The 14,659-nt window shown below is 38.0% G+C and overlaps 1 protein-coding gene across 3 annotated transcripts in view; it reads left to right on the top strand.

Annotated features, from left to right (window-relative positions):
• Nucleotides 1–236: 236 nt before the first annotated feature.
• The window catches only part of LOC108338072 (uncharacterized), a 28,286-nt gene continuing 13,863 nt past the window's right edge, over nucleotides 237–14,659 (top strand). The window contains exons 1-8 of one of the 3 annotated variants that reach the window (XM_017574755.2): nucleotides 237–442; nucleotides 1,346–1,373; nucleotides 1,635–1,720; nucleotides 1,811–1,896; nucleotides 10,078–10,232; nucleotides 11,049–11,113; nucleotides 11,237–11,431; nucleotides 11,579–11,633. In XM_017574755.2, the coding sequence (XP_017430244.1) occupies nucleotides 1,650–1,720; nucleotides 1,811–1,896; nucleotides 10,078–10,232; nucleotides 11,049–11,113; nucleotides 11,237–11,431; nucleotides 11,579–11,633 (627 nt within the window). In that variant the 5' untranslated portion in view covers nucleotides 237–442; nucleotides 1,346–1,373; nucleotides 1,635–1,649. Of the gene's footprint in view, nucleotides 443–1,345; nucleotides 1,721–1,810; nucleotides 1,897–10,077; nucleotides 10,233–11,048; nucleotides 11,114–11,236; nucleotides 11,432–11,578; nucleotides 11,634–14,659 lie in introns of all 3 variants that reach the window. The other 2 variants (XM_017574756.2, XM_017574754.2) reach the window with 2 other exon arrangements.

A 14,659-nucleotide genomic window follows, 5' to 3' on the forward strand; every position in this document is an offset into this window, starting at 1 on the left:
GATTCAAAATGTATAATTGTTATTTTGTTTTAAACGAATATTTATGGGTTATGTTTGTTAATTCAAAATAACAAAATTAAAAAAATAAACAAGTCTTATTGGAACCGGTAAAGAAACTAATCTATCCTTTTTTTTTACGTGGGGTGGGGGGAGCTTAAGATATTAAGATATTAATATCAAATATTAGTTATCTTAAAAGTTATATACAGTGTGAACTTTTGTAATGAAATACTAATATTTTTTCCATGACAAGTTGGGGAAATTCAAAGTCCAACGATGGAGTGCCTGGCGCAAACCAATCAAAACGTGGAAAGACGTTATTCAAACCTTCCCAATAACGAACAATCCTTCGTACAGATACGAACCCCAGCGTGCGCTTCTTCCTCTATTATCCCCTTTCCTTCTACTTATTTTTGCAACAATTGAACCATCCTTCACACAGGTACGAACCCCAGCGGTTCCCAATTTCAAGTTTCTCTTAGAATTTTTTTATTACATCTTCTTACTATCGTTCATTTCATTTCCCTTATCCTTCTAATTTCCTCCAACCTTTTTCTTTTGGCTGAAGCATCATTTTCTGATTTATTAGTGCCTGCTAATTGACATGCATGCAATTTTGTGCCTTAATTCCGCACAATTAATCACCATATTAGTTGTTTATGTTCCTTTTAAAATCTTAGTTTTTGTAATATCGAATCATTCGCTACGGTGTATTGGTTATATAGGAAAACCATCTCAACGTAAAGTTGACTTTATTTCATCTTTATATAACGTGAATTTATTTGTTTCCATGATTCTGCGTTTTTTACATTATGCAGAAGCTTCTTAGTTAGTCGTACTAGGATGACTGCCATGACATGAACACCTTAATATATGCTTGATCACCATCTAATAGTGGCCTGATCTACACAAGGCCCACCAGAGCAATTACTAAGCTCAAATGGTTCTGGTACTATATTTGACTGGATTAGGAGCTGTACTCTCTGTCACGTAGGAATATTTGCTGTTAAAATAATGACTAAGCGTTGGAATTTTCTTTCAGTGTATATGCAAGGTCCTTATAAAACAAATTTGTCATAATAAAATGGCAGGGAAGAAAGTCATCTCTTGTTCTAGTTGGTTTTCATTTCTTTTTCCCTTGTGAGCCTACAATACTGAATCGCCACCCAAGAAACAAGTGAATGTTTATGCCAATTGTTTATGATGCGCATTCTGTGTGCGGGTCGTGCGATTGTGCTGCAATTGCTTCTCACAAAAGCTGCCTATTGTCATTTTATTTTTTGTTGTGCCTTTTTATGTTACGATCTCACTTGTGATTGGGTCCTGTTGTTGTTCTTATTTGCAGTTGCAGTTGACCGTGGAGGGTGCGGACAGTGAGTCTTTCAGATTATCATCCAGCGTTTCATTTAGCAAATGATTTATTTGGTTAAGAATTTGCAATATTCAAAATATATGATATCATAAGAACTGAAGGAAGACGCAGGGATTTGCTACTTGTTATGACATACAAGAACGGCCATAGTGTGTTGTTATATGTTATTGTTGGACATAACTAGGATTGTTTGTTGGTGTGAAAAATATATAGTACCTGGCCAATAAAACGGATTCCTGATGTAATGCCACACTCTTTTAAGGTCAGGGCGGGGGCTATGTTGGAAGCTGTACAGGAGATTGCCATCTACATTCATAGGTTTCACAATCTTGATCTTTTCCAGCAAGGGTATACATCAATTTCTGTTTTCTTTTTTCAAGTGTTGTTATGAAGTCTCCTTGGTTACACTAGTTGACATGCATATTTTGTGTTACATAGATGGTATCAAATTAAACTTACTATGAGATGGGAAGATGATGAAGATGTATCTTTTGGAATCCCAGCTAGAGTTGTTCAATATGAAGGTAATTTGTGAAAATTATGCTCTATATAATTTATACCCATGTGTTTGAGGAGTATGTATCTATTGTACTAAGCCACATATTCAAATAAATTTTTCCCATAATTTAACCTATTGATAAGTAAGTAGTGTAATTATGCTAACATGTTAAGAAGACGACATACCGAACCAGAAAACTCCTCCTGAACAAAAAATTCGAGAGGTTGCTCTATATAAATTTCTTCCTGCAAATCTCCATTTAGGAAAAAAATTTTGACATTTGGTTGATAAAGAGACAACTTTTGAAGAGCCGACATGGCTAGAAATAAATAAATAGAAGCCATCTTTGCCACTGGAGAAAAAATATCAGCATAATCTACTCCAAAAATTTGTGTAACATTTGCCACAACTCGAGCTTTGAGGCGATCAATAGTACCATTAAGAACAACTTTGATAGCAAAAACCCACTTGCAACCAACAACAAATTTCTTAGATAGTGATGGGATAAGCTCCTTAAGTTTGACTATTCTGAAGAGCACTTAGTTTGTCTAGCATGGTTTGACACCAACCAGGATGCACTAAGGCATTACTGACAAATTTTGGAATGGACACTGTTGAATATAGTGAAGAAGATTAGGAGAAATCTCCCTTATGTGTTTAGCATACACATAGAGTAGTTTATTTATAGTGTAAGATAAGGGTTAAACCCTAAATACAGAATGGGCTAAGCCCAATTAACATAAACACACAACTTAACATCTAACACTCCCCTCAAGCTGGAGCATATAAATCATATGTTCCAAGCTTGTTACAAAGATAGTCAATTCTAGGTCCTCGTAAGGACTTGGTGAGTATGTTTGCCAACTGGTTGCTTGAGTTAACGAACTCAGTCTTGATATCTCCGGATATGATTTTTCCTATAATAAAATGACAATCAACTTCAATGTACTTGGTTCTCTCATGGAAGACAGGGTTAGAGCTAACATGAAGAGCAGCTTGATTATCACATATAAGTGTCATGTGAGTGACATCTCCAAATTTCAATTCACTAAGTAATTGTTTAAGCCACACAAGCTCGCAAGTAGCAGATGCCATAGCTCTATATTCTGCTTATGCGCTGGACCTTGCCACAACACTTTGCTTCTTACTTTTCCAAGATATCAGGTTGCCACCAATAGAGACACAATATCCAGAAGTTGACCTCCTATCAGAAGGGGAACCAGCCCAATCAGCATCTGAATAGCAAACGATTTTTGTATCGTTGTTAGGGCCATATAGCAAACCTTTTCCAGGTGATCCTTTAATATACTTCAGTATGTGAACAACTGCATCCCAATGGTCTTCACATGGAGAGTTTAGAAATTGACTCACCACACTAACTGCGAAGGAAATGTCAGGACGCGTAACAGTAAGATAGTTTAATTTACCAACTAATCTTCTGTACCGTTCAGGATCTGAGAAAGGCTCCCCCTAATTTGGTAGGAGTTTGATGTTAGGGTCCATAGGTGTCTCAACAGATTTACAGTTCATTAACCCTGTTTCCTCCAAGATGTCTAACGCATACTTCCTCTCAGATATGACAATACCATCATTGGATTGTGCTACTTCAATACCCAAAAAGTACCGGAGTTTGCCAAGATCTTTGGTTTGAAAATGATGACAAAGGTGTTGTTTCATCTGAGAGATGCCGAGATAGTCACTTCCTGTGAGAACAATATCATCGACATACACTATTAAGTAAATACATCCAGCACTTGAGTGGCGATAGAACACTGAATGATCCGCTTCACTGCGAGACATACCAAATTGTTGAACAACACAGCTGAATTTACCAAACTAGGCCCGAGGAGATTGTTTTAGGCCATATAAGGATTTGCGAAGACGACATACCAATCCAGATGGCTCCCCCTGAGCAACAAAGCCAGGCGGTTGCTCCATATAAATTTCTTCATGCAAATCACCATTTAGAAAAGCATTTTTGACATCAAGTTGGTAAAGAGGCCATTGTCGAAGAGCGGCCATGGCAATGAATAGGCGAACAGAGGTCATTTTTGCCACTGGAGAAAAAGTATCACCATAATCCAAACCAAAAATCTGTGTGTAGCCTTTGGCAACCAGTCGAGCTTTCAGACGATAAATTGTGCCATCAGGGCCAACCTTGATAGCATACACCCACCTGCAACCAACAACAGACTTTCCAGATGGTAATTGGACAAGCTCCCAAGTTCCACTTTTCTGTAAAGCACTTAATTCATCCAGCATAGCTTGACGCCAGCCAGGATGAGTTAAGGCATCACCCACAAATTTAGGAATTGACACAGAAGAAATGGATGAGAGACAAGTGTAAAAAGATGGAGATAATCTGTGGTAACTAAGAACAGTATAATGGGGGGAAGGATTACGGGTAGAGCGTATACCTTTACGGAGGGCAATAGGCAAGTCAGACTCATTTGCTGGAGCCGGAGGAGACACAGGAGGCGGCAGGGTTACGGGTAGAGCGTATACCTTTACGAAGGGCAATAGGCAAGTCAGACTCATTTGCTGGAGCCGGAGGAGACACAGGAGGCAGCACTGGAAGTGAGTCATATGGGAGACAATTGCGGCGACTATAAACCTGAAGGGGTGGTGGTGAAGGACGATCTTGTGGTGAATGAGAGTCTAAAGAAGGAGGAGACAAAATGGGTGGAGCATCACCAGGAGGATCACAAATAAGAGGAATATCAACATTAACAGGGAGAGGTACAGAACTAGAAGATAGATGTGTAAAGTAAAAAGAAGATTCATCAAAAGTGACATCAACAGAGATAAAATGACGATTGAGGGAAGGGGAAAAACACTTATAGCCCTTTTGTGACCGTGGAAATCCTAAGAAGACACATTTGTGAGACCTAGGAGATAACTTATCAAGACCAGGACTAAAATCATGAACAAAACATGTAGACCCAAAAACTCTAAGAGGTAATGGATGTAGAGGGTCTTGAGGAAATAAGATAGAATGAGGGATTTTGTTATCTAGGACGGAAGATTGCATGCGGTTGATAAGATAACATGCCGTGAGAACAACATCACCCCAAAAACGTGAGGGTACTCGACCATGAATGAGAAGGGTACGAGTTGTTTCAATAAGGTGTCTATTCTTGCGCTCAACCACCCCATTTTGTTGAGGGGTATAGGCACATGAGGTTTGGTGAAGAATGCCATGAGAAGCCATGAAATGTTTAAACGGTTGAGAAAGGTATTTACGGCCATTATCACTGCGTAAAGTGCGAATAGAAACCCGAAACTGAGTTTTTATTTCATTGAAAAAAGATTGAAAAATAGAAAACAACTCAGAACGATTCTTCATGAGAAACAACCAGTACATCTGGAATAGTCATCAATAAAGGTAACAAAATACTGAAATCCTAAAGTTGACTTAACACGACTAGGTCCCCAAATATCAGAATGAACCAATGAAAAGGGGGATAACACTCGTTGTAAAACACTACGAGGAAAGGAATTACGAGTATGTTTACCTAACTGACAAGACTCACACAACAAACTTGATAATTTCGACAGACTCGGAACAAGTTGCTGCAGTTTGGCAAGACTAGGATGACCTAACTGAGCATGAAGAAGGGATGGTGACTCCATGATTACGCTAGCATGTGGAGAAGGGCTGAGATGATATAGGCCATGAGACTCACATCCTGTGCCAATCATGTGTTTTGAACTCCGGTCCTGCAACCAAACAAAATCTTTGGTAAATGAAATAACACAATTAAGGGAACGACTTAGACGACTTGCGGACAATAAGTTAAAAGGAGACCCAGGGACATAAAGTACATTATCAATGGATATGGACAGAAAAATATGAATAGTACCAATACCATGAGATGAGACTCTAGACCCATCAGCCATCGTTACCGAGGGTAAATTATCCGGACATGACAAGGAAGAAAACAAGTACTTGTTACCAGTGATATGATCGGTGGCGCCTGAGTCAAGGATCCAAGATCCGAGAGAGTGAGTCAGACCAACAAAAGGAGTACCTGTGCGTATAACAGAAGCAAATGTAGTGGAACTAGAGTGCTGACGGTCCTCATACCATCTGAGAAATTCCTGAAAGAGTACAAGGTTATTTATGGTATTTGATGAAGTAGGATGGTCTGCAGACGGTGATCGGGGAGGTGGATCAGAATTAGCCATTGCTATAGGTCGAGGAGGACGTCCATGAAGCGCATAACATCTATCAATTTTGTGGCCTAGCTTTCCACAGTGGTCACATTTTGGACGTCCTTTACCTGGCTGGCGAGATCGACTCCGATCATCAAGTTGGGCAGCCATGGAGAGGGAGAAACCCTAAAAAAAATCCAAAGTGCTTCGATTGACGCAACGACAACAGATCCAGAAAGAGGACGAGGAGGCGATCACGACGGTCCTGGTCGGCGGCGGATCTCGCCGGCAACGCGCCGGCACGCGCGGCGGGAAGCGGCAGATCTGGTGACCTTTGCGGCGGCGCGTGGAGGCGCGTAGATGGTCTGTTCGCCGCGATCTTTGCACCACGGTGGTCGCCCGGCTGAGACAATCCGGATGGTATGGTTGTCGGTCGATTCTGGAACTCCGGCGGCAGCGACGGCGATGGATACCGGAGACTATGGAATTGGCTGGAACAAAACCTAAGCTCTGATACCATGTTGAATATAGTGAAGAAGATTAGGAGAAATGTCCCTTATGTGTTTAGCATACACATAGGGTAGTTTATTTATAATGTAAGATAAGAGTTAAACCCTAAATACAGAATGGGCTAAGTCCAATTAACATAAACACACAACTTAACATCTAACAGACACAAAAGAAATAGACGAAAGACAGGTATAAAAAGGTGAAAATAATATATGGTAACTCAAAGCAATATAATGTGGAGAGGGATTATGAGTAGAAGTATACATCTACGGATGGCCATTGAAAGGTTAGACTCAATTGTCGGAGCTGAAGAAGACAAAATAGTTAGCCCTTGAAGTGAGTCACTTGGTGGTTGTTGGGAACGATGTCTTCAACTATAAACCTAAATGGGTGGTGGAGGAGAATCTAATGGTGGATAGGCACAACAGGAGGATCACAAACAACAAGAATATTAACTGTAGTAGATGGAGACACATCAGAAGTAGAAAGACCCTTAAAGTAAAAAGAAAACTCATTGAAGGTGACATCTGCAGAAACAAAATAGCGGTGAAGAGAAAGAGAAAAAACATGTATCTATTTTGTGATAAAGTAAATCCTAAAAAGATGCATTTGTGTGATCTACGAGATAACTTATCAAGACTAGGATTAAAATTATGAACAAAACATGTAGACCCAAAAACCTTGAAGGAGAGGTTCATGAAGAAATAAAATAGAATGAGGAATTTTGTTATCTAAAATCAAAGATGACATATGATTAATAAGATAACATGTAGTAAGAATAGCATCACCCACAAATATGTTGAGGAACCTCACCTCACCATGAATTAAAAGTGAGCGAATTGTTTCAATAAGAAGAAGAAGAAGAAGAAGAAGACCCATTTTGTTGAGGTGTATAAACACATTAATTTGATGGAGAATGCCATGAGAAACCATAAATTGTTTAAAAGAATATAAAATTCAAATACAAACACCAAACACCAAACTGAGTTTTAATTTCACTAAAAAAGGTTTGAAAGATATAAAATAAATTAGAATGATTTTTTATTAAAAATAACCAAGTACATATGGAATAATCATTAATACAAGTAACAAAACATTGAAAACCTAAATTAGACTTAACATGACTAAGTCCCCAAATGTCAGAGTGAACTAAAGCAGGAGGGGGCGAAGCACGTTGTGAAACACCACTAGGAAAGGAACTATGACTAAGTTTCCCTAATTGACACGACTCACATACCAAACTAGATAGCTTGGATAAGCTGGGAACAAGATGTTGCAATTTGGTCAGACTATGATGACCTAACTGAGCATGAAGGAGAGATGAAGACTCCATAATTGTGCCAACATGTGTAGAAGGGCGGAGATGTTAAAGACCATGAGACTCACATCCAGTGGCAATCACTTGTCTCAAACTCCAGTCTTATAAGAAAACATTTTTTGGTAAAAGAAATAACACAATCAATAGAATGGGTTAGATGACTATTGAATAATAAGTTAAAACGAGCCCCAGGGACATAAAGAACTCTATCAATGGATAAAAAACGAAAAAGGTTAACAGTCCCAACACCATCAGCTAAAACCCTAGACCCATTTGCTATTGTACAAAAGATAAATTATCCAGAGAGGATAAAGAAGAAAACAAGGATTTTTTACTAGTAATGTGATTTGTGGCTCCTGAGTCGAGAAACCAAGGACTAATAGGCGAAGATTAAGTTAGACCAACAAAAGATGTACCTCAGAGTGCAACAAAAGCAACGAAACTAGAGGGTTGACGATCCTCACACCATTTAAGAGATTCATTGAAGAGAGTAGATTTGTCGATGGTATCAGATGGAGGAGGATCCACAATAGATGATTGTGGGGGAGGATCAGTCTTAGCAACAACAACAGATCGAGGAGGACAATCATGTAATGCATAACATCTGTCAATCTTGTGACCTAACTTGCCAAAATGGTCACACTTGTGACGCCTTGTGAACATCACGTTGAGATGCCAAAGCAGAAGAATCATAGGCAAAAATTGGTGTATCATTGATAGGTTTACTTGGCACATGCAAAAGGGCGAAATTAGTAGAAGTAAAATTGGGTACAACAGGGGGGAACCCAAAATCTGATCACGGACATGTGAACAATTATTAGCACGTTTGTGTAATGCTAATACCATGAAGAACTTTAACCATTGCTTTATTTCTTGGGTAGGAGTAGAGACAGGAGGTAATAACTCATTAAATTCATGAAAATGAGCATGAATCTTATCCAAATAATTAGCCATAGAGATATGACAAACACCATAAGGACGTTGAGTGTCATTGATGTATAATAATTTTGCTTGTTCCTAAACTTCAGAACATGCGTCGTAGGCATGAAACATTATTTTTAAAGAAGAGTGAATAATATTCTTGAGAACAATGCATAATTGAGCATCAATTCTCTTCCAACAGGAAAATTCACCAAGAGCAATATTAGTCACTCTAAGTAGGATGATCAAGATACTCGTGACTCTCAAGCCAAAGATTAATGTATGACGCCCAAATCGCATAATTAGTTGCATTTAACTTATTAATGGACAAATGCACATTGACATAATTAGTATAGATTGACAAGTCAAACACATTGGTGGGAGAAGAGATTTCAGGAGAGGCAGCATAATCCGCTATAGATGAATAGAGAGAGAAAAACCTTACAAATCCAAGGTTCTCCAATCAAGGCAACAAGACAAGATCCTGAAAGAGGAAAACGAGGCGACTTAGTGCAGTTGATCCTTGCTGGAAAGGAGCAGGAATGTGTCGCCACACGTGGCGGAAAACGATGGCAGGCGCATGCGAGCTACGATGAGGGCAGCCCTAGTGGCACAGTGGTCGCCTGGTCGAGACAAGCAAAACTGTGTGCTCGTCGGTCTGAACTAGAACTCTAGTGATGGCGATGGCTTCAATGGTTGTAGTGGCATGAGTGACGAAAGAAATGCCGAAAAAACTTTAGGCTCTAGATACAATATTGAATATAGTGAAAAACTAGGTATAGGGTTAATCTCCCTTGTGTTGAAAATCTCCTAATAACCATAAAAACTGAATATAAATAGTATAGAGTAGTGATGAAGCTGCACCACTAGTACAAAATTAAATAAAAATAAAAACTGACTTAGACATAACACTAATAAATTATAACAATAGTATACTAGAAATTGTTTTTAATTTTTATTTTTATCCATTGTAATTCATTGAGTAGCTATACTTTCTTTATTGAATACCCAAAAAGATTAAATTGCTCTCTTCAACTTTTTAATCCAAACACAACGTTACAGTTTAAAGTGTTACTTACTTGATATTTTACTTGCTGAAAATAAAGTTGATACTTGAGATGTTTGTGATGGCTTCTTGGAAAGAAATGAGATTCAGATCTTGTTTTGTAACTCTTGAAACTACCACTCTTATGATTTTCTTTGTGCAAATGCATATTTGTTCATATGAAATCTGTTGTAGAAGCTGTTTTGTATGTGCTGAAACAATATTGACTCACGTGGTAGAAAATTTCTTATTTGCAGCTCATGATCTGCATGCAAGCAGTATATATGGTATTTGGAGAATTGATGACACAGACAATAGTTTCTCGAGCCAGCCCTTTCGGATAAAATATGCTAGGCAGGACATTCATTTATGTATGATGATCTCATTCAAATTATCTCTAACTAGATTTGAGGTGATGTTCTATCTCTCTTTCTTCTTTTTCTATTGGGTATTGAGGGGAAAGGAAAGGAAATACTGGGCATTGCCAATGTTGGGTGCTAAATTATCTGTCGGGTGATCACCTAGGTCTTACCACTATATTAGGTGTTAACAAAGTTGAGATCTAATTACTCATTCATTGTTTATGCACTTCACCACAGATGTGTCTGCTGAGACACAGGTGTCCAGTGCTCTTAACAACAAAAGACCCTGAATGGCTTTCAGTTACAATTTAGTTGATGTGAGGGCCGCATATAATTTTTAATTCATGACGTGGTATTGAGCCTATATTATAAAAGTTTTCTTCAGTTTGGTCCTCTTCACCCCTTATCCTTGTAGTAAAAAAGTTAGATTTGAGCATAAGTCAGGTGGGCTTTTTGCACTGTGCATTCTTCTGCCCTAGGGACTCTTGTGTGGTGGTGCATGTTTGACATGTCATAGAATCATTCATGTAACTTTACGTAAAAGTTTAAATTTTTGGGATCATTCGTTCATGACAAGAAATTTTTGTGTTGTATACTTTATTTTATTAGTCATACCTCACTAACATGTCTTTGTTGTACTTTGAGAATTGAGACTGCTGTTGGAAATGCTAGTATGTGATTTTACAAATCTGAACAGTATGATCCTATCAGATCAGAAATCTTGTTCTGATGCAGGAACGGGATCACTATCAGTGACAGCACAGTGCTGTCTGACTATACAATTAAGTGTGCGATTTTGACTACCTTGGTTTTTAATTAAATATTCTTATCTAATTTAACTGTGTATTTGTGGTTCTTAACTGCAGGTTTTACCTACAACAGGTGTAATTTTAAAGTTTGAACTTATGTATGCTCCTACATTTGAAAATGGGTGAGTGATTCAAGTAGTATATTCACTGGGTTATTAATATGTTGCCAAAGCACACTGTTGTTCCTTTTTGGTTCATCTCTCCTCAGTGAATCCTGTATACTGACTGGAGTGCACCATCTACAGTGCTGACTTGCAAGCTTCTCTGGATGCTTACCCAGCTGCTGTCCATGAATTCCGAATTCCTCCTAAAGCACTTCTGGGATTACATTCATATTGTCCTGTACATTTTGATGCTTTACATGCAGTGCTAGTTGATGTCAGTGTACATGTAAGTTTACTGAAAGCTGCCTCTAACCAATCTGCATCGAAGGTACCCAGGTTTGTCACATTAGCTATTTTTCAGTATGAATCTTTAATGGGCCTTCATTTAAAATTTCTGTTTCTTTTTATAATTTTACTTACGAAAATATTTAATTGGAAGTTTTTTATTACATAGACTAACCTCTTCACATGATCTGGTTTTAGCTTTTCTCGCAATGCTGAATTTGTTGCTGATAGAAGTTATGACTCATTGAACCAAGTATGTTCTAGTGATTGGACGTCTCAATTTTTATTGAGATCACTTTGAAGTATTGATCCATTTGCTGTTTCTAAAAATACTTATTGCCAATTTATCCTTGCATTCATTTATTCACTAGGCTTCTTGAAAATTGGCACTTAGTCCTCAATCATAATATTTGTGCCATTCTTATCTCTATTATTGTGTGAACTTTGCCTAGTCAAAGGTAAAAAGTTGTTCATTGTTATATGTCGGCTGTGTTTTTATGTTATGCTCTTTTATTATGACCTTATCAAGTTCTACATAGTGCTTTATTTTTGTTTACAATGTAGATGATTGTTGGAAATCCCACATCGACTAGAGATAAGGCCAAATTATAATATATAAGTGGGGTGCAAACCTCACCATACAAGCCGGTTTTGTGGAGTTGAGTTAGGCTTACAACCCACTTCTTAACATGGTATCAGAGCTATAGTTGGAGCCTATCCTAGCGTGATCTATGTGGGCATTCTGTTCCACCCGTTGTTGGGCCACTTTGGACCACCCATTAATTCTACTCTCATGCTCGAAATGTCTATACCTCGGCGTGAAGGGGATGTCTTGAAAATCCCACATCAACTAGAGATAAGGCCAAATTATAATATATAAGTAGGGTGCAAACTTCACCATACAAACCGGTTTTGTGGGGTTGAATTAGGCTTAAAGTCCACTTTTTAACAATGATACATAGCGCATATTCAAAAGTACCTTTCTATTTGAGTGATCCATGTGAAAAACGGGTCAAAGTGGACGAAGTGGTAATATGCACTCAGATGATGATTTTACTTGACAGAATTTGTTAACAATCTTTTCTAAAGATTTAGTTGGTAAATCTCATTCTTTTAGTTAGGAAAATGAACAAATATAAAGGAAAGAAAGATTTAAATACTTAGTGGCAGGCTACATTCAATTATACGTAGAAAGATTGTACTTGTGTCACATGGGTTTTCTTACTAAAACAAAAATCTGAAGTCAACTATGTGGTTGAACATTTTTTCTCCATGGTAAAAAATAAATTTGGTGTTAGCATTAAGAGGATTAGATCTGATAATGCCAAAGATTACTTTAATCATGGGCTTATTTCCTTTTATCAAAAGGAAGGTATCATTCATGAGTCATCTTGTGTCAAAACACCTCAGCAAAATGGGATTGCTGAGAAGAAAAATGGACACCTTCTAGACCAAACTCGGGCTCTATTTCAACATGAGGTTCCTAAAAAGTTTTGGGGGAGACTATTCTCACTGCCTGTTATTTAATTAATAGACTACCTTTTAGTATTCTAGCCTCTAAAAGCCCTATGGAGGTTTTGTCCTCCTGTTATCCTAATGTGTCCACATCCAACCACCTTGTTCCAAGAATATTTGGGTGTGTATCTTTTGTCTTTGTCCACAGTGGTAATAGAGGGAAACTTGATCCTAGAGTCTTAAAATATGTTTTCATAGGATACTCATCAACACAAGGAATATAAATGCTATCACCCATCATTCCAAAAATTCTTCGTGTCCAGAGATGTCACCTTTTTTAAGCACAAAAGTTACTTCCACCAAGATTATCTTCAGGGGGTGATTGAAAGAAAGGAAGATGATCTCCTTATGGTCCCTGACTTAAGTTTAGGACCAAAAATAGGGACTAAAAGTGTAACAACTAAGAAGGAACCCACTAAATCCACTCAAGATGGAGCTGATTCTAGATTTGGGAAAAAAATTGGTTTATAAGAGGGAAGACAAAGGCCATTCTAGATTTGTCCATGTCCAACAATCCATCCCAACATTACATGAGGTAACTACCCGTGATCATTTAATCTCCACTTAATCAACCTTTGATTTTCAAACTGTACAAGAACCTGAATCCAGTTCAACACCACTTTATGAGGACCTAGATATTCCAATTGCCCTTAGGAAAGAGACTAGGAAATGTACCATCAAGCCATTGTACCCTCTAGCCAATTACCTATCTTTTTAAAACTTATCACCTATCCATAAAGCCTTCCTCATAAGCCTAAACACTACAACCACACCTTCCTATTTATCTGAGGCATTGAGTGATAAAAATGGAAACAAGCCATGGATGTGGAAATGGAAGCATTAGAAAAGAATAGTACCTAGGCTTTAGTTGCTCTCCCAAATGGAAAAAAACCAATAGGGTGCAAGTTGGTATATACTATAAAATACAAGGCTGAAGGATCCATTGAGAGGTACAAAGCAAGGTTAGTAGCTAAGGGATATTATCCCTAGTGGCTAGTTATGAAGTTATGATAGGTATGGGCTTTAAACAAAGTCAAGGAGACCACACTCTGTTCATCAAACACTCTAAGTTAAGGGGAGTAACAGTGTTACTGGTTTATGTGGATGATATTATAGTGACCGGTGATCATGAGGAGGAGCAACAACTGTTAGGCCAACATCTAGCCAAGGAATTTGACAATAAGACCTTGGGAAAATTGAAGTGGTCTTTGGGAATTGAAGTGGCTCATTCTAAAAGGGAATATTCATATCTCAACAGAAATACATCACTAATTTGTTGAAAGAGACTAGTAAGAAACCATGCAAGCCTTCAAGTACATCAATTGATCCAAACCTGAAATTGGGAAACGCAGAAGAAGATACTGCAGTTGACAAGGAAATGTATCAAAGGCTAGTTGGTAGACTGGTATATTTATCTCACACCAAACCTGATGTTGCATTCGCTGAGTCTAGTTAGCTAGTTCATGCACAAACCGAAGAAGGTTCACTTACAAGTTGTACTAAGAATTGTGCAATATTTGAAAAGGGGCTGAACAACAACTTTGAGAGGATTGTTTCCAAGCTGGGAATGGAAAATACCTATTCACCAGTTAGAATATGTTTTATTAGTTGTATTATTTTTATCAGAATCTATGTTTTGTTAGCTGTATTGTTTCCTTATTTAGCAGATGACAATTATAGTGCATGATGGGAATATCCCTGAACCATAGGGATTTGGTTGTCTAGGTGCTATTATTATACTTCCTAAAATAGCTTTCTAGCCTT

This window comes from Vigna angularis, chromosome 7 (genome assembly GCF_016808095.1).
Source record: "Vigna angularis cultivar LongXiaoDou No.4 chromosome 7, ASM1680809v1, whole genome shotgun sequence".
In the NCBI taxonomy this organism is placed as follows: Eukaryota; Viridiplantae; Streptophyta; class Magnoliopsida; order Fabales; family Fabaceae; genus Vigna; species Vigna angularis.